This window comes from Anser anser, assembly GCF_964211835.1.
Source record: "Anser anser genome assembly, chromosome: 3".
NCBI lineage: Eukaryota > Metazoa > Chordata > Aves > Anseriformes > Anatidae > Anser > Anser anser.
The window spans coordinates 100,274,644-100,297,195 of NC_139722.1; the positions used below are offsets into that span (position 1 = coordinate 100,274,644).

Sequence of the window (22,552 nt, forward strand, 5' to 3'; positions counted from 1 at the left end):
TCCTTCTTTTTTTTGCCTTTAAAACGTAAGAACCGTCCTCGCTGCCTTCCCTGCTGTCGGGAAACTGATACCTTTTATGCTTGTTCCGTGCCGTTTCTCCATCTTGCTACATTCAGAGTACGTTTTCTGCCCGTTCGTCGCCTTAGTTTATCGGTTGCTTCTTTGCTGCTATTCCCCAATTCATTTCAGATTTGAATGCAAGTTGCACGACTGCAGACTTAAGGTATGGTAGCACGTACACTTTGGGTAACATTGCTCCAGATTCCTGCTTCTGCAGGCTTGATAGAGATGTGACACAACACGAGCTACGTTAACGTTAGTTTAGGGGAATTGGGGGATTTCTTCTTGATGGCTGGTAAGTGTCACTAGAGATCTACTTGCGAAGATTATATAATTATGTCAGAAATATTGCATTTTACCGATGAAACACTTTGGCAAGCGTTTGTGTTAGGAAGACGAGCACACTCATCCTACTTGGTATTATTCGTCATGGCTGCGCGCTGGGAAAAGTGTAGTAGCTATTAGTGTCGCTAGTATTAATTACACAGCCGGGCGTGCATGGCGCTTGTCGTTTTCAAAGCACTGCCCTGCATGTTATTAAAATACTTAACGTGTCTTGCAAGCACGTTGCATAAGTGTCGTCATCCTGACTTTCACGTATGGATTACTGTTAACGTCAGCTTAATGCCAGAAGGGTTTGCAGCTGAGGTGAGAGCTAGGGGATTCCTAGCTCCGGGGACTTGTGTTTGGGGTGGTGTATTAATAGCTTGCCACATCATCTGCCTTGGGTGGTCTGTCCTTATCAGGGAAGACGAAGCGGGTGGTGCGCTATGCAGACTGTAACAGGTTAGGTGCCTTTCCAGACCTAGAGCGTAGCCCTTTGGCTAGTTTCCTTTTAGTAATATGTACCTATGGAAAGCTTACTGTCAGGACGTGCTTCTGAGCAGAGCAAAAGAACACAAGCTCCTCTACTTATGCTTAGCAGGCTGGGTCTGGACCAGAGCCAGTCCAGAAATAAGACGGCCAAGTTATCTTGGTGCTTTGTTTGAGCTATTGTGTTGTGCTATAGAGCATCAAGATCAGAGCAGGTTTGCATCAAACCACTTCGAATATGGACAGAGCTGTCCTCAAGTTGATGATATGGCCTAAAAACGTCAGTAATTCTTTTATTTCTAGAGGCCATCCTTTACTGTCACCGAAGAAGTACTCTGAAAACCCTATATAAGCTTCCTGTATTTGTCATGAACAGAATTTTTTTCGTTTTGGATGGCTAATCATTTCATAAACATTAAATCAGGTTAAAAATAGTCTCATTCATGTTCAGAAAGTACTGGTATATTCGATAATTGATCTCTTTTGATGCATTTGTCAGGGCTGTGGTGGTGTAAGTTTCTGTACTGTTAAAGTAAAATAATTTGATTATGCTCTCTTCATATTCTGGAGGACAGGACTCATTTTTACAGTACCCTTAGGAAGCAAAATGTATCGCTGCTGATAATTGCTGAGCTCACTGCAGATCGTTGTATGCTGGGTATTATCAATTTGAAGCCATAGGGATTGCCAAGAATAAGAAGTCTCCCGCATGTGAGATTGAACACTGATTTTTTTTTTTTTTTTTTTTTTCCCTTGAGCAATCTTACTTGAAGGAGCCAGTTCTGGTGCTTTGTCCTATTTGATAAGGAATGTTACTGTTTTGTTGCTGCTGTAAAAGATATTTTTCCTGAAAGAAAGGTGAGCGTGTTTTTCTCTTCCTTTTTAAAGGAGCTCTGCTGACGGTGGAACATGTGAAGAATGATATCAAAATTTCAGTGGAAGAAGGCAAAGAAACCATCCTTCGTGTATCTGAGTAAGTGACTTTGCATCTCTCCTTCTAGCTTTGGGTCAGCAATTTTTAAAATCACGTGGTTTTAACACTGGTGGTAACCTTTTCAGGTAGGAGAAAGAGAAGAATAGTTTTATTGATGACTGCATTACTATTTCCTTTTTGTAGCATAGACAAAACATTTATAATATATCCTAAATTTCCTCTATGGAAAGAATGTATGTATTCTTATTTGCACACGCTCTTGTCTCTTTCAGTCATTTATGTAGTACCTATCACTTTGTTGTTTAAATATTTGCCTTTTTGATGTACCATGAGTTATGAAAAGAAAGGCCATTTTATACTTCAAAAGACTGGTATAAATAATTCCTTTGATGTGTACACAGGTGATAGAATGAATTTTAAAAGTTTATATGGCATTGTTTTGGTCTCACTCCTGCATGTAAGCAAATGGTGTTATCTCAGAAAAGTGCTAACTAGCTGTGCCATGCTATCCATTGTATCCATCTGCATCCTGTCGAAATACTTTTATAATTTTTTGTAGAAAGCTATTGTCTGTCCTTTTAAAAGTTAGCTCTCATTGCAATAAATATTTTCAAGTTTGGGATGTGAGGGGGTTTTTTATGATCTGTACAGAATCATATGCACATCAGAAATGCAGGCTAACTTTGTTCGTTTTGGGAAGCTGCATTGTAATCTCGGATTCTATATCATGTAAGGTGTCTGGATATAACAAGAGAAGGTATCCCAGTATCCTAAAAACCATTGACATATCCATGGAAATCTCTGATATTTGGTATCTACAGTAAGGGACAAATTTTGTCCCATGGACATTAAATTCTTAAAACATAACAATACTGTGGTGACTTCAGTATTATTTATTTTAACCGTAGTTTTTGAGTACCTGGTAGTTGTTTAGAAGAATAGGGGAAGATAATCTGTTATTCACAGACCTGCTCACAAACTCATGTTTTGTGAGCTGTTTCAGCAGAAGATACTGTTAAAATGTTAGACTTGAGCTCAAATGAGAGTTCTTTCCTTATTATAATTTCTGTTCTTACACATTGTCTCTTGATCAGTCTAGCAATGGTATTGAATTTGCACTGTTGAATGACAGCTAGAGCAATGTGGCAGGGAGTTAACTGGTACAGCATCACTAATATTTAGTGCATGTTATGTGGGTTATAGAATATAATAAGAATATAATTGGATACTTTTTAGTTGCATGAGTGTTTTCCTCTTGAGTAGTCTTAGATTTTGGATTCAAACTCCTTTCTCAGTTTAGACAGTATATATACGTATGTATATATGAGAAGATATACATCCTCATATACACTTCTTTAATACATCGGGGTGATCTTGGAATATTATAAATTTATATAATGAGCTATGAAATAATCTGTTCTTCTATTCTATTAAATAATTTTATACTAATTTGCCTTCCTCCCACTGCATTGCAAAACCACTCATTTTAGCTCCTATGGAAATGTTGAGAAATGTAAAGCAAAAGCACTCCTTCAGCTCTTTGGTCCCAGGCAAAAAAGGTCTAAATTCACCGTTCCATCAGATGGAATTTTTTGTGCAATAGTATCATCTGGTCCCTGGCATTGAATTATGTTTAAGAAGTTCTTCCAAACCTCAGAATTGCATTAATTTTCTCTTGCTCGGTTGTACCATCATTTTGAAAAAAATTGATTCTCTATTTAAAGTCAGTTAAAAGTGTATCTGTAACTTCAGAAGCATCAGCTGAATGCATACCTCAACTAATGCTTCTGGTAAATGGATTTCATGGCATCAATTCTGCTGAAGCTATCTTATTTTGGCATGACTTTAAATTCACTTGGGATATTTCAGACTTTGATTTTTTTTTGGGGGGGGGGAAACCATTAGTTGAAAAGGCTTGACCTGAACAAGACAATATTTTAATTGCTTTTTTTTTTTTTTTTTTTTTGCCTAGGTAATAATTTAAAGTACATTTAAAATCTGGTGATTAACTTCTCAGCTAACTAGCTGAAACTTAGCTGTCAGCTAGCTGGCTGTAAAGTTTATCACTAACTTGAGGTGCTTAGTAGTATTTCAAAGGTTGTTTTTGAAGCCTTAGTTTCAAAACTGCATGTGGCAATAGCTGTCAAACAAACCGTTTTGCTAAGCATTGATGGCTTTATGGAGTATTTTGGTATACCCGCATCTATCAGGTAACAAACTGCAGCCCAGCTTTTCTGTTTTGTGTCATGAGCATGTGCATGCTTCAGAGTAATGTTACTATTATGCTGGTATTTCTGACCTCTGCACAGAACCATTCTGTAATGCATTTTAGAAATTAACTGAAATAATGATTTAATAAACTATGTGAGACTGTGGAGGTCAGTGTTATCTGGAGAACTGATGGTTGTGGTGCTTCTTTCTTCCAAAGCTCTTCAGTAAATGTTAATGAAAATATTCACTTTTATGTTAGATTATTTTGAAGTTAGGTTTCTGACAGTATGCAGATTTTTATAATGCTATATGTAGGGTGGAGAAAGGAGATTAAAAATAGGAAGAAGTATGCTCTTCAGAGAGCCTTTGGCCTCCAGATCTCGAGAATTTTCAATAGCAGAATGGGGAAAGCAAGTGCAAATTAATTGAGATGGCTGGGTAAAAAACAGAATTACATACAGCCAAGTCTGTTCAACAGGGGATGGTCTCTACATAGTGTGAATTGAGCAAAGTAAATGAACAATTTTATTTTTTTCCCTCCTCTGACTCTAGCCCTCAGAACCGGGGTGGAGACCGCTCTATTCCACTGCAGATTCTCTAGGAATCTTCTTCAAAGTCATCCATCATGTCTGAAAAGGAAAGAAAAGAGAATGGGGAGGAAAAAAAAAGTCAATTTAGCTCCTTATATTCTGGAAAATATATAGCTTAAGTTACACGTTCTGTCAGATGTGAAGAGCTTTATTTTCTTCATTTCTCTCTATTTAAACAAAATTGCTTTGTTATTAAGAGATTGTTGTTCCATCTGGTAATGGAAAAGTGAGGATTGATAAGTTCTTTCGCTAGATATTTTTTCTGGGTGAAACAACAGTTTCCAGGTCACCAGAAATTTTGTTGTTCTTTGCCTTACACTTGTTTCGATTACGTGTGTACAGTTGAGATTGAATTTAATATTATACCTTTATTTTGCCTCTCTTTTTTTAGAAATGTATCGTTTACTGATGTGAATTCAATAGCTCGTTACCTGGCTAGAGTTGCTAGTTCTGCTGGCCTGTATGGTTCGAACCTTTTGGAACACACTGAGGTGAGAAAGAATCATGCCTTTCCCCCCATTTTTGCCTGTGATCAGTCTTTTTTTTTTTTTTTGAGGATCTTGCATCTATTGTTCTACATTTTATTATTAGGCTGAGTTTCTAATTATGTGGGATGCTGAGGGTTTTTGGGGGGTTATGTGTTTTTTTTTTTTTTTTTAAATCTTGCGGCTGCTTATAAAGAAGAGTTATAAACCTGAGCTTTCAACGGGTTGCCCTTTGCTACCCCTGCAACAGCTACTCTTAACCTGACACTTCCCTAACACAGGATACTTGAAGTTTTAAGATGATGTCTGCAGTTTTTTTCAGCTCTGTTGCCATTGCTTAATACCATGTAATACTTAAGTGTAACACCAAGGAACATTGTATATGTGTATGCTACCTACAGCAGCTACGAATTAGAAAATAATTAAGTGTTTAACAAAGTAATGTTATAACTTAACAAAGTATTCCACTGTGTAAAGTACTTGTGATTTTGTACTAAGTTGGTTTTTGCCATATATGGCAGATAAAACTCTGACCCTGATTTCATTCAGTGCTTGAGATCCAAGTTGGATGCCTTCTGGCTTAGGAATCTTACCGCAGTGATGGGATGTTCCCTTGTATAAAGTCCTGTATTCCATAATGCTTCCCCAATGGTGCCATGAAGGCATTGAACTGTTTTTTCTCCCAAAGAGGGACTTTCTGGTCATCCTTGCTTACAGGAATTGCAAAAAGTTGTTATAAATTGTGGATATGAAATGAAATGAGATGGAATTCTTCCTGAGTCTAGCTGAATTTTAAGTTGATGACTGAAACTAGTAGATGAATTGAAATTTATTTCCTCTGAAAGCTGGGGAGGGAACAGAAGGATTTGATTCAACTCTCTTTTCTACAACTACTTGAAGCTAGTACAAATCAATCTTCATCCTGTATAGCTGGTCTCAAGGGAAGTGTTGTCCTTAGTATATTGCTTGTAAGGCATTAAAAAAGTTATAGGGTGTCTTGTAGCTACTTAAATTTTCTGCCCCAAACCTATTTTTAAATTAAACCCCACAACCTCTGCAAACACACTTTTAAGATTGGTAGTTCTGATAAAATACTTTTCACTTCTGCATCTTTCAAAAATAATGCTGTACTTGGAGAAGTACATCGACAGCTGCATTTGTGGTCAAAATATTTTGGAACAAAACTGCAAACAACTGAACTGAATTCTGTGGCAATGTAATTACATCTGTGCCTGCCACGTAGGCTCAGATATTGGAAAGATTCCTTACACTGTTTATAGAACACTTGAATATGAAACAGGGACAGAGGATTGTAAGAGAGATGTCTCTCACAGAACCAAAGGATTCAATTTGCGGACAGAGCAACGAATCAACCAAGGACCTGATTCTTAATTTTTTTGAATTTATGCAGCAAGATGTATTTCCTTTTATAGGGAAAAAAAAAAAAGACTTTTGTGGGAGAGGGGGAAGGGAAATGAGATGGGGTAGGGATTTGGTTTCTTCAAGCCTGAAAGGAACTGACGCAGAGAAGATAGGGACTGAGGGGAAAATGGCATTCTTACCCAGCAGTGATACCGGAATGATCAACTAGTGCACAAATGTGGTACCTAAATAGTTGGAGGATTGCCATTATTGTATACTGTATGTGATAAAATAAATGCCTAAGAACTACTATTTCTTTTTCCAATGGGAATAGCTTCAATTAAGTCAGTATAGTTTCAGCAGTTTGAATACATCCTGAAAGAAGAAATTGAATTTAATCATTTAGTACAGCTCTGGGTGAATGTTTCAGTATATTTTATTTTAAATGTTCTTTATGTATCTACTGTGATTTAATGTCCAATATATGTAAGACTAATATTCCAGTTAATATTTTCTGTTCGGTTATTAAATGTACTTTCAGATTTTTGACAAACTTCTTTCTCATTCCTTTACTAATTTTGAGTATCTTACGTCCCTTAAAACTAGGTTGACCACTGGCTGGAGTTCAGTGCTACAAAGTTATCTACTGCTAGCCAGTTTCTTTCAGCAGTCCAAGAGCTCAACCACTGTCTATCTCTGAGAACCTACTTAGTTGGAAACTCACTGAGTCTTGCAGACTTGTGTGTCTGGGCTGTCCTAAAAGGTATTGGTATATGTTCTCATTTCCATTGGTTTCCTGTCATAGTATAGCAGGAGTTCCCAAATGTATGTATGTATGTTCATTTGTTTGTTTGTTTATTTATTTTGTGGTTACTATTAGCAACTCTTAGCCTTATGCTAGACTCTAAACTATTGTGCATACTGCTTTGGTCTATGCATCACTAGAGATGGGAATAGTATGGGTAAGGAAGCCTTGTAAGTTTTTTGAATTTGTATATGTGGAAATTTATATGATGTATTTATGAATGGCAATACTATTTTTAACACAAAAACTTATTTTGTGTTAACTATAATAATGCCATTATTACCAGCTTCCAAAGCTTACCACTTTTCCATGGCCCAAAATTTTGGGTTGAATATTTGAATTTTGGACTACGAAGTAAAATTGTATAGACAGACTTTGCAGTTATGTTACCTTAGCAGACTGCATTTCTTTGGTGTTTAATCTGAGTTACGAAAAGGTGTATATGTTACACTTTGAAATACTCTTCAGAAGATAAAATAAGCTTTGATGAACTGTTTTTATGGATTAGTTTTTTTATATTCCCTCAGATGTATGCCTAAAATTGATAGGTGTCAATCCGTCATTCAGTATGACAAAATTCCTCTTGAAAGTGAAATGCATGTTCAAGGGTAAAGGCTAGCATCTTTCAGTAGTTTTTCAAAGTTACAGTTCTTGAAAGAAAACTGAAATGGGTGCATTTCTTCTACTGAGTCCTTTTAGTGAAGTTGCTCCCTGAATATTAGTGTGGAAATTGAGCCTTCAGTAATAAATGGTAATATTGATACATGCTTCACTTTTCAAAAACCTTAGAAAACATCAAATGTAGACACATTAGAAGGGTATCCTGTATTTCCGTTTTTGAAAAATAAAAGTTAATAATTTTGGAGTGAGTGATACAAAGAAAAGTGCATGTTGCGCAGTCTGCCTCACCTTCTGTTCTGCTGAATCCAAAATGAATGCAGTATGTTTTAGGTTTGGAGGGAGTTTGCCTATTTAATATGGTTTAAAATGACTTATGTCCTCATGGCTAAATGTCTTTTCAGAAGAAGGAATAAGTGGATTTAAAAAAAATCATAATCTTTTACTGGTCTTAAAACCACTGTTGGTAATCATTCCATTTTTATAATTCAATAGCTTGAAAATTTTGTTTCCTCACAGACAATAACATCTGGCAAGAACAATTACAGAAAAATGAAGCTCCCATCCATGTAAAGCGATGGTATGGCTTTCTTGAGGTACAACAAACTTTTCAGTCTGTAGGAGCCAAGTGGGTTTCTGGTACACCAAAGATCAAAATGGTAAGCTTTACTCAGATCTTTCCAGGCGAGTAGCTTTATTTGCATGAATATACTGTAAGGAACTTTTTTTTTTTTTTAACTTAGAGAATTAAAAGGAATTAGTTACAATGTAAATTATTTTGTAAACTCCTGTTTAAAACAAACAAACAAACAAAAAATTGACAATTTTGTATTTAGAAGGGCTTGAGTGGTGTAGTTCAAAGCTTAAATGGAATAACGTAAAAATGTCACTGCTGAGTCAGCACTGCTCTCTAGCTATATTGTTTTCTTTATCTAACAATGATTTCAACGATCCTGATAGAGCTGCAAAGTCTTTAATTGATAGAACTTGGTAATCACAATCAGGTTAAAAACACTGAGATAAACTTAGCTAGCAACTGTTTTCTTCTATCTAGTAAATTAAACAGCTTGGAGAACTCTTCAGTCCTGGATCAAATCTGAAGACAGAATAACTTGGAACTCCAGAATTAATCTGGTTTTGATGTACTAAGAGTAATGTGAAAGTTTTGAAGAGATTAATTTGGTGTCCAGTATGACAGTTTTTTGTTGTCTGTTTTGAAAGGAGATGTTGGAGCACAGGCACATATCTACGGTTTTATATCTGTTTGTTCATCTCATGTGATCTGTAATTATGTTTCCATTATTTTTTAAGGCAACAGAAAAGAAAGCTGATGTTGGGAAGTTTGTTGAACTTCCTGGTGCAGAGATGGGAAAGGTCATTGTAAGGTTTCCTCCTGAAGCAAGCGGGTAAGAGGCATAAATACTTGGAGAGGGGAAAGGTGTATAGGATAGCATCCCTTTAGGAAGCTTTTAGACTAAATGTATAACAGAGGACTTTGGCCTGGGCATCCAAATTATATGTAGTCCAAGATATGAACAAGCCCATAAAGACCAAACAATGGAGATGTGATGAGCCTCACAGCCAGCCTCTTTGATCTGTTGATCTCATCTATTATATCATCTTAATTGCCAATCTGGTTAATGCAGGGGTAGTCAGAAATGACGTAGGAGTATAGAAATGTTTTATTCAGCAGAGATACTATTTCCCAAATGTGTCCCGTACATAGAACTTTGCTCTTATCAATAGATACATGGGAAAGAGAATTAAAAAATGCACAACCAATTTCATAAACAAAATTTTTGTCAAGCTTTTAATTTTCTGCTTCTTTTTAGAAGTGACTGATAAGCTGTGAAATTCCTATTACACTTCTTCAGTAAACTGTCTGTTCAGTATCACGTGACTTCTGTGCTTGTGGATCTTACTCTTTTAGTCCAGTATAAACTGTCACTCTATCATGAGTTATATATGTGTTTAACTCTATGTTCTCACATTACTTTAGTAGCATTTAGTGTTTTAATTCTGGTGTTTTAGTTAAAGTTGTTCTTTAGGGGCTTGTATATTTTAAATTTTTGGGAGTGACTTTTATTTTTAGTTGTGTTTATATTTGATTTAAATTAACAGTAGCTTACACATAAGAATGGTGGTTTCATTATATTTTAGAAAATTCCAGTCTTCTGAATGCAATAGGTTCAGATTATCTTGTGGCTACTAAATATCATCAGTACAGTCAGTTTAAGTTAGTCTGTAAAACAAGATAATTCAAGTCCTATTTTTATATCCATGGTGACCCTGAAATTTACTGATTTAGATATTTTAAACAGTTAACTAGTAAATTTATGGTAGAAAAAGCATAATCTATTTTCATAAATGTACCATGTTTTAAAAAATATTCTTTTTGTTTAACTTATGCATTGTTTTCCATTCATTCGTCTTCCCTTACAAAAACAAAAAGTCTAACCAAAATAGTGCTGGTGTGTTTATTTATTTTTCTTTATTTTTAGATATCTGCATATTGGTCATGCCAAAGCTGCCCTGTTAAATCAGCACTACCAAGTTAACTTCAAAGGAAAACTTATTATGAGGTTTGATGACACAAATCCAGAAAAAGAGAAGGAAGACTTTGAAAAGGTATGATAAGAGAACAGGGAAATCCTTTCACTGTATTAAGCAAATTCAAAGGTAAATGATGTACAGATCTGTTGTTGCACAATTTGTTTTTGCACTATATTTTTAGGGCAAAGGTATTACATTTAAGTCTCATGCTTGCAAGAAATTTACATCATCTTTACCTTTAAAACCTTTTATTTATTATTATACCTTTTATTGGTAGCTTATTTCTTCCCTTTCTCCAATTTGTATTTCACAGTATGTAGATATGCAACTCTTGTAATACTCGTGTCTTTGTTAGATATATCACTTAAACAAATTACTTCTTACAGATTGAATTTTCATCTCCTTTTCTTGTCCTACCTCTTTCTTGAAGTTATCTGTCTGATCTCATATAGTCATAGGCTCTGAATCAGTAAGTGCCTGCCTCTTGGTCCTTTCATCTATGTCATATTAATTTTATGCATTAGCCTTCCTGCACTATGGAGTGTTAAAACACCTCATCTGGCATGAAGAGGATAAAGGTTTAAGAAAATTAACTTTCTAGAATATTACAGTATACAATTTCACGCTTTGCAGGTAATTCTTGAAGATGTTGCAATGCTGCATATCAAACCAGATCAATTTACATATACCTCAGATCACTTTGAAACAATAATGAAATATGCTGAGCAGCTTATTCAAGAAGGGAAGGCATACGTAGATGATACTCCTGCAGAACAAATGAAAGCAGAGCGTGAGCAAAGAATGGAATCTAAACACAGAAATAACTGTAAGCAGTTTTAAGCTTCCTTTTTGCTTTTGTATCTTTTTTAATTTGGCATCAAAACTTGATTTTTTATTAAAAGTTGAATGAGGTAACTAATTGCCTAACTGTGAGGTTCTTGTAGAAACTTGGAAATCATAGAAAGGGTTGGGTTGGAAGGGACCTTGAAGATCATCTAGTTCCAACCCTGTGCCATGGGCAGGGATGCCACCCACTAGATCAGGTTGCCCAAATCCTCATCTGACCCATTGCAGTGTCTCACCACTCTCAAAGTAAAGAATTTCCTCCTTCTATCCAATCAAAACCTACCTTTTTTATAGTTTAAAACCATTGCCCCTTGTCCTGTCACTATACTCCCTGATAAAGAGTCTCTCCCCATCTTTCTTGTAGGCCCCCTTTAGTTGTTGAAAAGCCACTTACAAGGTCTCCCTTTTCTTCTCTAAGCTGAACAATGCCAGCTCTCTCAGTCTGCCTTCATAGGACTGGTGCTCCAGCCCCCGATCATTTTTGTGGCCCTCCTCTGGACCTGCTCTAGCAGGTCCATGTCCTTCTTCTGCTGGGTGCCCTGAAGCTGAACACAGTACTCCGGGTCAGGTCTCACAAGAGCAGAGTAGAGGGGGAAGATCACTTCCTGCGACCTACTGGTCACACTTCTTTTGATGCAGGCCAGGATATGGTTGGCTTTCTGGGCTGCAAGTGCACATTGCTGACCCATGTTGAGCTTTTCATCCAACAGTACCCCCAGATGTTTAGTGCTGCAGGGCTGGAGTAGCTATACCTTTAGACAGGTGTAGTAAATCTGAGTATGTGTGAATTCATCACCATTCATTACCACTTTAAAAAAATTCAAAATGTAAAATGTGTCTAAGGGAGGTGGTGGCTTTGCCTTTTGTTTCTGCAGTAATAACGTGTGTTTCTGTATCAACTTCATAATAACTTAGAAAATGATTTATTGGTTTTAGGTGTTAATAAGAATCTACAAATGTGGGAAGAAATGAAAAAGGGAACAGAATATGGACAAACTTGTTGTCTACGAGCAAAAATAGATATGAATAGTAACAATGGATGTATGAGGGATCCAACTCTTTATCGTTGTAAAAACCAGCCTCACCCACGTACTGGTAGTACCTACAAGTATGCTCAATTTCTTCTTGTGTGGCGTGTGATTTTTGCTTTTTTCAGGGTATTTACCACTCCTTAGTAAACTTCTTTTAACAATTTGAACCTGCTGGCGTTTTTCAGTCAGAATGTGTAATGACTCTCTTGACTTTCTGAAACTTCTTTGTTTGAAAACAGTAGTAGTGTAGCATTTTTTCAGTCTTGAATATAAATGCTATGATCAATTAATTTCCTGATGGCTTTCTTTGTTTTAAAAATGTTATTGCTCTGTTTTTCTTTGTGGGTTATTTATTTTGTACATTCTCTTTTAAAGAAGGCTTGATCTGAAGATATTTAGGATCAAACACTAAATATTTCTAATATCTAAATATAAACGATGCTTATTTTAAACATTTAAATATGAGGAAAGTGTTTTGTTCTTCTGCCTTGCCAATTGAAGGTCTTTATTTTCAAGGGTTTATCCCACGTATGACTTTGCCTGCCCCATTGTTGACTCTATTGAAGGTGTCACACATGCACTTAGAACAACTGAATACCATGACAGAGATGAACAATTCTACTGGATCATCGAGGCACTGGGCATAAGGAAGCCATATATATGGGAGTACAGCAGGCTAAACCTCAACAACACTGTGTTATCCAAGAGAAAGCTTACATGGTTTGTCAACGAAGGGCTCGTGGATGGATGGTATGTTACTCATTTGTAGTTCAGCATTGTTGTTGAAGATTCTTGTGACTGATGCATGCATTTTCTGTTTTGGACAGTGCTTAAGTATCAAAGCAGCATGAGTAAATATTTAAACAGAATTTGAGAACAGATTAATTACAATGGCTTCTGAATGCACAATGTGACTGTTTACTATGCTATGGTAACTGCGTATATGCACGTTCATATCCTAAAATAAATATAATTTATTTTAACTGAAATAGTTAAAATAGAGCTTATTCTGGGGCTCTAGCTCTTGCTACTTACACATTTTCCACACCGAGTCATCAGATACATTCCTGAGCTATGCCAGAAATTTTCCTCCCTTCTGTTCCCCACTTCTTTATCTTACATTCTTTTTTGATTGTTAACTGGATTTCTGCAGAAGATAGAGGATTCTTGGTGGCCTGGTAGCTTATGTATTTTCCTAGAAAGGATGAGCAGTGGGTTTACACTTCTGCAGTTAGGTCAAAGTGTAGAGAGACTCCTCCTTGGTTCTTTCCCACAGTGACCTAGCTGTGGGAACACACCATCTGAAGTCCTTTCCGTATAGTAAAGGATTCTGAAGAAATTCATGGATAATTCCAAGTCAGACAACCTGTTGTAGTGTCTTTCATGGCCTGGTTTTAGGCACTTCTCTGCTGAGCCTTTGGGGTATCATTTTATGCAAGTGCCTAATCTGCCTCTGAGTGGTTTGGCTAGAGGTATCATATAAGCCTTTTTTTGGATTGTTTTTCTTTTCTGACTGCTGGAAGCCTAGATTCCAAGCTTACGCATGCAACTACTCTACTAGAGCCATTTTTTTTCTTTTTTTCCTGCTGATGTAGCTATTGTATGATCACCTCTCCCTCAGTAAGCCTCTGTGTTAGGGCCTTGGCAAAGTTTAATCCGTATTCCCACCACACATATTTTGCATTTCAGATAGTTTCAGATTAGGCCTTTTCATTTCATGCATAACAAGAAAATTATAGAATTCTATCACTTCTGTCACTGAGAGATAACGTTGCCATTGTCACTCTTCTTTCTGGTTTCTCCTCAGCAAGTAGATATCAAGCCCTGTTGTTTCAGGTTCCATTGTTAAGGTGCCGTTGAAAAGGATGTAATGTGATAGGGACATAACATGTACCTTGTCAGTTTTAGAGAGACTTAAGATTGAACAGACATATGAAAAGAGCTACTTCGTTAAGAGGTGGTTTACCTCCCTGGGGTGAAGTAGAAGAGAATCTCCACCAGATGTTTTCTATGGATAAGAGCTTAGTCTTTTCAGTTAGGTCTTCTCATCTAACTCTTCATTCACACAAGCACAGTGCATTGAAGCTGCCTTTCACATGCAGCAGTATTACTAAAGTTTTTGAGTAATCTAACTAATAGGTAGAATTTAACATGTGATATTAATAAAATTTTTTCTACTAGGGATGACCCAAGATTTCCCACTGTGCGTGGTGTCCTGAGAAGAGGCATGACAGTTGAAGGTCTAAAACAGTTTATTGCTGCTCAGGTGGGTATTTCCTTCTTTTCTGATCATTTGAGTTTCACTTGGTAAGAATAAGTTTTCATGAAGTTTCAGTTAAAATACTTGTGTGACTGTTAGATTTCTTCTTCTGAAGGCTTGCTGCTTTCAGGTGTACTGCTTTAGAACATACGAGCAGGTCCTTGCAAAATGCTGTAACAGGTTTCGTGTTTAAAAAATTACTTGTTTTGCAAGCTCGAGGTGCCTATCTAAACTGTTTTGATGAATGCAAATAGTAGAGGGTTCTTAATCTTTAAAGGACTTTGTTTTAAATGGATCTAATAGCTAGACTGTATATTCATGGGTGTTTTTTGTTTTCCAGGGCTCCTCTCGATCTGTTGTGAATATGGAGTGGGATAAAATTTGGTCCTTTAACAAAAAGGTAGGTGTTTACTTGAATTTGAAACTACTTGTGATATCCTCTGTCTGGAATATGTAGAAAATCTAGCATTCATTGGAGTGCTTATCAACACAAGTAGCAGTTGCAATATGTTGCATCATTTGGCACACTTTCAGGAAAATGGAATGTCCCCCCCACCTCCCCTTTCTAACCTGAATTAGCACTAATCCTGTCGATTCTCCTAAACCAATACTTACTTGCCTTAATTAGTAGTATGGGAAAAGATAATGATATATGTAAAGCTGATATGAAAACTGCATTTCATTTTTCTGCTTTCAAGCTGCGAGCTATCTGTAAGAAGGTATTACTCAATGCTTTTTACCTTAGCATATAGCTTACAGTGCTGTAAGCATACATAGCATAAGCTATCATTTTTGCAGCTTCATAGCACAGTCACATTTGCGTATATAACAGGAGCTCTACAAACCCACTGAAAATGCATTATTCCTAGCTTTAAAATGCTGCCTGTTTCTAGTTTGGCCTATCCGTTAACATAAATGTATGTATTACTCAATTTGATTCATGTCAGCCACTTTTCCTTTCAGTGGCAAAAGTCTAAGATGCTGGGTATACTGTCTGTGTAGATAAAGCCAGCACTGCTAATGTTCCTAACTGAATGTCAAATAAGGAATACTGCATCTTGACATGGTTAGTTGCTTTTTGGCAGCGGATGCTTGGACACTATAATAAGGCGAATTATTAGAATGCTGATTGCATATTTTGTGTGATTGTGGAAACACCTGTTATTTTGCATTGGGATTCCTGCTCGTTTTTGCATAGATAGTACCCAGATCTGTTCATTTAAGTAGCTTTTGCTTGTCTGGCATGTGTCTTGTATTCATTCATGTATTTTGCATTTGGTCTGCTACGTACACAAAGGTTTATGAATTGGTTCTTTCTGTTGCTGCATACCCATGACTAAGAATTGAATTTGGGGGGGGGATGGACTGTCAGGGCTCATTTTTTGAATTGCCTTTTAAACTGACTTTCTTAGATCTCCAACTCCTTAGACAGCACCGCATTTATTAGTCAATTTTGTTCACATCTGTCTGTGCAGATAACTTGCAAACTGCATTATGAACAAAAGCAATTGTTTGCACACAGGTAGTTCTAAGCTCAAAGACTTGATTAGTGTGAGAACTCTTACACGTTAATCAGTAGTATATTTACAAAATTTTTAACATTTGCAGTCTGAGGCAGGATTGTGGGTTATGAGTAAAATAAAGAGCCTAGTAAAAACATGGTAAAATTCAGTTGTTTAGTTATCAAAATTTTTATATTAAATCACGTAACACATATGTTTTGAAATGCATACGAACGTCCTTTTTTAAAATGTCTCTAACATCTAGGAGTCTGGCTTCAGTAATTATCAACTTATGAACGTGTGACTTAAAATATATCTATCACCTTACTTGCTTATGTCAAGTATTTAGCACCTAATTATTCTTTCATACGTTTTCTGCATAGTTTTTTTACTTGAGCAGGAATAAACTGGGGGGTAGTCACTTTATGTTAATAAAAGCAGATGTTTTCCTTTGTGTTAGCTTCCAGTTAAACTGGTAGATCTCTTTTTTGGTCCTAGAGAACTATTTCACTTGAATTATATTTTTAAGTTCCTCAGAACAGTTAGCCAAACCAGTATTTCAGGTATGAAAAACACCGTGGAAAACTGCTTTGGCTGAGTTTGAGAATAAACAATAAAAATGCAGGGAGAAGTTTTGGTGGTATCTTTTCCTTGCCAGACTCAAGTTGTAGATATCCTGATGAAGCCAATATTATGATGTTGCCTTATTATAGTATCTAATGCTGCTGTGTTAAAATTTTAGACTTAATTGGTGCTTCCTCTATAGCCAGGTCTGTCCCTGATTCCTGGAGTACTTGCCTGGAAAATTAGTATGGGATCGGGTCTTGTGCTGCTGGACAAAAGAGAGAACTGCACCAATAAATGATTGCTTTAAATTCAGCTACCTAGAAAGTGTTCCAGATTTAATACCATTTTTGAATAGTAAAACTATCAAAGTACTTCTTACTATCTTCCCGATGTGGTATCAGTTCATAAATTTGGTTACTTCTGACGGCAGTATCCAATGCACAGTTTTTACTCAAAGTACTTCAGTAAAGAAGGGAAACTCTCTTTATTACCACTGTTTTCTCGCTTTTTATCTTTTATACATTTGGATCCAAGTAACATTAAGGCAAACATTAAAAAAATGCAGTAACATAAAGAATACCAATTAATATTCCTTTTTATTGTTGTTTCATACAATATCTTATTTCTCTGTCAATGTCATATATTCATGATCCCCCTCATTTGTTTTCTGTAGGTTATAGACCCAGTAGCTCCTCGGTACACTGCTTTACTGAAAGACGCAGTGGTCCCAGTAAATGTTCCTGAAGCTCAAGAGGAGGTGAAAGAAGTGGCTAAACATCCAAAGGTTCTCGCTTTGCTCTTAATATTCTTGTATTGCAGATCAGTAAGGTTGGAAGTACATTGGCTTAGAGCAGTCAGCAAGGAGAGTCCCTTATTTTAACTTGTTTGGACGGCGGGAGATAAAACCAAGGTGTGCTTTTTTTCATAAAATTGTCAGAAAGTCGGCAATTACTGAACATGTTTGTTCATTTAAGAGAATGATGTAGGAAACTGCAGTGTATATATTTACAAAAGCATATAGATAAAGTCATGACAAAAGGGAGTTTTCAGAAGAGGTGAGATATTACAAACATGGAGTGAGGCTAAGACTATTTTTATTATTGTTTAATACAAACTTTGACAGAGAAGTTTAAATATAAAGTTTAATTCAAGCCTTATGGTTACCATACAGTAGGTACTGCTTATCCATAAGAGTGAGGAATGCAATATGGGGAGGATGAAGGGGAAGATTTCTTTTAAATATTATATAAAATTAGACTTACGTAGAAAAGTGAAATATTAAACTGTTAATTCTACCATTATCTGGATTTTTTGGATGTGGCTTTTAAATTCAGATAGCAAATAGTTACCAGCAAGAGTTCAGTTCTTACTAATTGGAAACTCTTAGTAACTAAATCAATTCACAAAGTAATATCTGTTGAGAAGGGGCCTGTGTTGCTGGTGCATTTTTTTTTCTTTCCACTACAGTTAGGAAAGATGCTTTACTTTGAGCATGACATCTCAAGTTATACTTCAGCTTTTCTGAAAGCATCCCTTAGATATCAAACTTAACTGAGAAGGAAGTAAATATTTTTCAAGTTTTTATCTTTTTTTTTTTTTGCTTCTTCACTTTGTTGCTCTGAATACACCTGTAGCAATTTCTTGTAACTTAAAGGTCAGCCTCTAGTTTGCCCTTTTCCCTGTGGTGGATTCACAGGGAAACAGGTTTTCAGTAGATGCAAGTGAGAATTGTGACTCTTAGAGTCAAAAAGAAGTTTGGTCAGATACAAGCCTGCATGCTAAAATATTGCTATTAAAAATGATGCGTCCAGTATGTAATGAAATAACCAGAAGAAACAAATTTCTACTGACCAGAGGAAACAAACTTCAAACTCCTGATAAGTTGAACAATTCTGAGCTCCCATCTGTCTGCATTTAAAGACAAATAAAATAAAATCAAAAACAAAAAAGCAAAACTCCATCATTTGGATGCTATAAAGCTGAATATTTTTATTGTTCTAAGCAATACCATAATATTACTATATTTAAAAATCTATCCAGCTGAGAGAAGCTGCATATTTAATTCCATATTAATTGTAAAAAAGTGAAGCTGAGAGTTAAGAAACTTGTTTTGAAGTGAATTTGCATAACAAGATGAACATTTGATTAAAAGTTAGTCTTTACATGTAAGATCTTGAAGAAGTGTGGACTTGAAGGAAATAGGGTCATCTAACACAACTAACCGCTGTCAGTTGTGTTGGACTTATTGTTGGGGATATAATTTTTGAATGTACTGTCAGAGGAACATACGCAGCGCTTTTGAACTAGAAACCTGAGAGATAGTTGTAGAGGAATACTGTTGCTTTCTGTTACTGTTATTTTAAGTCTTTTATCTTCGTCTGTATTCTGTCATAAAGAAAGCAGTGTTTTAGCACTGCATTAAATTTAGCCAGTTTGTGTAATAGCCTCTCCTTTGAAATAAACATCATTTTTCACAGAACGCCGATGTTGGGTTGAAACCTGTGTGGTATGGCTCCAGAGTGCTGATCGAGGGTGCAGATGCAGAGACCCTGACAGAGGGAGAGGTGGTTACATTCATAAATTGGGGCAATATTATCATCACTAAATTAAACAGGTAAGAATACTGGGAGATGAAATTAACTTCTGTTTTTCAACTTTTTGTTGATGTTTGCAGTATAGGTATCTTTTAACAGTTTCAGTGCTTGTCCACATATATATCGAGATATCTACTTTGAAATATATCACAAAGCTGGATGTTTGGCACAGAGCACATTTTACTATAGATCCAGGTCTGAAATCACCAGTTGGTGACATCCTGCTGCATGTCTCCCTTATGGAGTGTTGTCTATGTGTTGGTGGTGTTCCACTGTGAAACAGCGTTGTCAGGCAAAACACAAACAAACAAACAAAAAAAAACCCACACAACTTGGAATTTTGACAATTTTTATTCTGTAAGAAATACACGCTTTTGCATTCTAAACAATTAAACCAATCAAAATGTAAGTTGCAGAACTTTTGGGGTGAGGGAAGGAGACTGTTAATGTCATCATAATATTTTGGAAATAGTTGTGTTGAGACACTGGCAGAATGGAGTGAGTTGAGACAGAGAATGTAAAACAAATAGGTAGAGATTTTTCCCATGTTCTGAAGTATCTCGTGATATTTAAAAAATCAAAAGTAAAGGAGAACTTCAACAGCAGTGACTACACTTTTCCATTTCCTATATCTTCCATGCTTCAGAATTGAACTCTGAACAATTTTTTTTTTCTGTGGATCTGTTGATGTACTGTAGTATCAAATGAGAACAAATCATTTAGGTTTTGCTCTCATCCTTTCTGTTTTCCTGTAGAAATTCAAGTGGAAAAATTCTGTCCATCGATACCAAATTAAACTTAGAGAATAAGGACTTCAAAAAAACCACTAAGATCACTTGGTTAGCAGATACTCCACGTGCACCACTCATCCCAACTGTCTGTGTTAATTATGAACATCTAATCACTAAGCCAGTTCTAGGTAAAGATGAGGATTTCAAGCAATATATCAACCAAAATAGCAAGGTAAAGTATTTTTCCCCTTTATATTTTACAAAGCTTTATTTTTTTTGCCATTGCTGTTTCTTGTTACTGTTTTTTGACTCTTTTTAAAACTTTGACAAACTTAATTTGTCAAACAAGGAAAGGGTGTGTAACTTGTTCATATGTTTTCCATTCAACTTCTCATAATAACATGAACTGAAATGTAATAATGTGAGTTGAATTGTAATTTTGTATACTCATGCATTACCTGGCTCTTACACATCTGGGACCAATAGTTTAATTTTTTTTTGGTCATGTTGCATTCTTATCATATGGTATCTTCTTGTGAGTACTTGTTCTGCTGCCTTTGGAATTAACTGACACATCAACACTTAGAAAAATTACCACTATCCTTCAACAGCTCTACCATTTTTCTTACTGTTTCTTGTGCCCTGTTAGGTTTGGACTGATTTATCTGATTTTTATTTACTCTTACAGCAAGAAGAACTGATGTTAGGTGATCCTTGCCTTAGGGATTTAAAAAAAGGGGACATAATACAACTTCAGAGAAGAGGATTCTTTATTTGTGATCAACCCTATGAGCCAGTGAGGTAAGCTACTTAAGAACAGCCCAAGCAGACTTCACAGAATTTGCTTTAATTTGCTGTGTTCTAGGACGTTCACACGTCATGTCAAGAGTAATGTTGCCAATACTTTGCCAATGCTGCAAATATCTTCCTCTTTACCACCACTTTTCTGTGGGTTATTTTTGTGGACTATCATGGCTTTTGTCTATGTTCCTGTGTCTTCAACTGTCTAAGGCAAGTGTGTGGCACTTTTTGGTGCATCTCAGCTAGCTTGGATTTAGTAGAGATCAGGTTTCCTTGTTCTGATTCTAAGTATACAAATTAGGGAACAATGTTACAGATTAAAACAGTCATTTGCCTCATTAGTGTGCACAAATATTCATTGTAACAGTTCTTTACAAAATTATCAAACATCTAAAATTACACTGTAGTTCAGGATAGCATTATTATATAAAGAGAGCTTGCTGTTCGTAACAGGGATCAATACAGATCTCCAGTTATGTAAATTTGAATAACTACAACTGTATACAAAGGTAAATATGGAGTTGTGAAAGAGCAACTTGAAGAGCAGAACATTTGTTGCAATAAATGTTTTATGTGTTATCTTGTATTTCTTGTTTTTTTTTTTTTTAATAAATCTTCTTATAGTCCTTATAGCTGTAAAGAAGCCCCATGCATTTTGATTTACATTCCTGATGGACATACTAAGGAAATGCCAACATCTGGGTCAAAAGAGAAGACCAAGGCTGAAAGTGTGAAGAAAGAGGTAAATTTGTGTTTTTAAAAAGTGCTGTAAAATGTATTACTGTACAAGGTCATCGTGCTGAATATTTGGCTTTTTTTTTTTTCTTTTTTAAAGGCTAGTTCAGTTGCAAAAGGAAAGTCTGCTCCACTTGGTGGTGGTACCTCTACTCCAACTTGTACTGCATCTGAAGACCATCTGGTTATTTACAACAGGGTGTCTGCACAGGGTGATATAGTTCGTGACTTGAAAGCTAAGAAGGCAGCAAAGGAAGATATCGATAAAGCTGTGAAACAGTTGCTGGCCTTGAAAGCAGAATACAAAGAGAAGACAGGCCAGGAGTACAAGCCTGGAAGTCCTCCAGTGTCTGTAAATGAACAGTGTGTGTCTTCAAAGCTTGAGACCTCTGGTACCCTGGACAGCAAAGCTCTGTATGATAAAGTAGCAGAGCAAGGAGAAGTTGTCCGAAAACTGAAAGCTGAGAAAGCACCTAAGGTGGATGATTATTTTATTTTTTTTTTGGTGTTTGCATAGCCCATTGTCCTCTGCCTGTGGAGGTGAATAGGTTGATTCAATGTTTTCAGACTGATCATTCAGACTGAGCTGTGTTCTATCAAGACTTGCGTTTTCCAATATTCATCTTTTAGTTAGAAATATGACAAAATGCTAGGAATTTACTTGCATTTTTATTGATATTAACAAACATTTCTTAGTTCTGAAGCATTTATCCCAATGCATGAGTTGATTAATTATCTGAATCTGGTCCTTGGGGTAAAAATGTCCTGCAGTTTTTATTTATTTATTTTATTAAATATAGTCAAATTATGTGACTTCATAGGATTGATTTGTTGCTGTTTAGAGATTCTTTTAAAAAAGAAGAGAAAAGTAAAGATCCAAATAGAAGCGATATCTTCAAGACATCTTTCTGGCTGGATCTGAGCATAAGAAACGTAGCTACTAGTAGGTGTGTTCATTCTTTCTAATGCAGAGCCAAAAAAAAGACGGGAAGTAATACACTTTGTGCCTGGTGGTTAAATACTGTTCATAATAGTGTCTTGGTGGCACCATAAA

General features: G+C 36.1%; 1 protein-coding gene across 5 annotated transcripts in view; it reads left to right on the plus strand.

Moving 5' to 3' along the window:
• The window catches only part of EPRS1 (glutamyl-prolyl-tRNA synthetase 1), a 39,398-nt gene that overhangs the window by 562 nt on the left and 16,284 nt on the right, over positions 1 to 22,552 (plus strand). For all 5 annotated transcript variants that reach the window (XM_083829643.1, XM_083829642.1, XM_083829644.1 and 2 more), the window contains exons 2-18: positions 1,762 to 1,846; positions 5,000 to 5,099; positions 7,062 to 7,218; positions 8,398 to 8,537; positions 9,190 to 9,284; positions 10,380 to 10,506; positions 11,065 to 11,257; positions 12,214 to 12,385; positions 12,825 to 13,058; positions 14,490 to 14,574; positions 14,909 to 14,968; positions 17,311 to 17,421; positions 19,115 to 19,251; positions 19,987 to 20,194; positions 20,651 to 20,763; positions 21,388 to 21,505; positions 21,599 to 21,976. In XM_083829643.1, the coding sequence (XP_083685769.1) occupies positions 1,762 to 1,846; positions 5,000 to 5,099; positions 7,062 to 7,218; positions 8,398 to 8,537; positions 9,190 to 9,284; positions 10,380 to 10,506; positions 11,065 to 11,257; positions 12,214 to 12,385; positions 12,825 to 13,058; positions 14,490 to 14,574; positions 14,909 to 14,968; positions 17,311 to 17,421; positions 19,115 to 19,251; positions 19,987 to 20,194; positions 20,651 to 20,763; positions 21,388 to 21,505; positions 21,599 to 21,976 (2,513 nt within the window). The remainder of the gene's footprint in view (positions 1 to 1,761; positions 1,847 to 4,999; positions 5,100 to 7,061; positions 7,219 to 8,397; positions 8,538 to 9,189; positions 9,285 to 10,379; positions 10,507 to 11,064; positions 11,258 to 12,213; positions 12,386 to 12,824; positions 13,059 to 14,489; positions 14,575 to 14,908; positions 14,969 to 17,310; positions 17,422 to 19,114; positions 19,252 to 19,986; positions 20,195 to 20,650; positions 20,764 to 21,387; positions 21,506 to 21,598; positions 21,977 to 22,552) is intronic.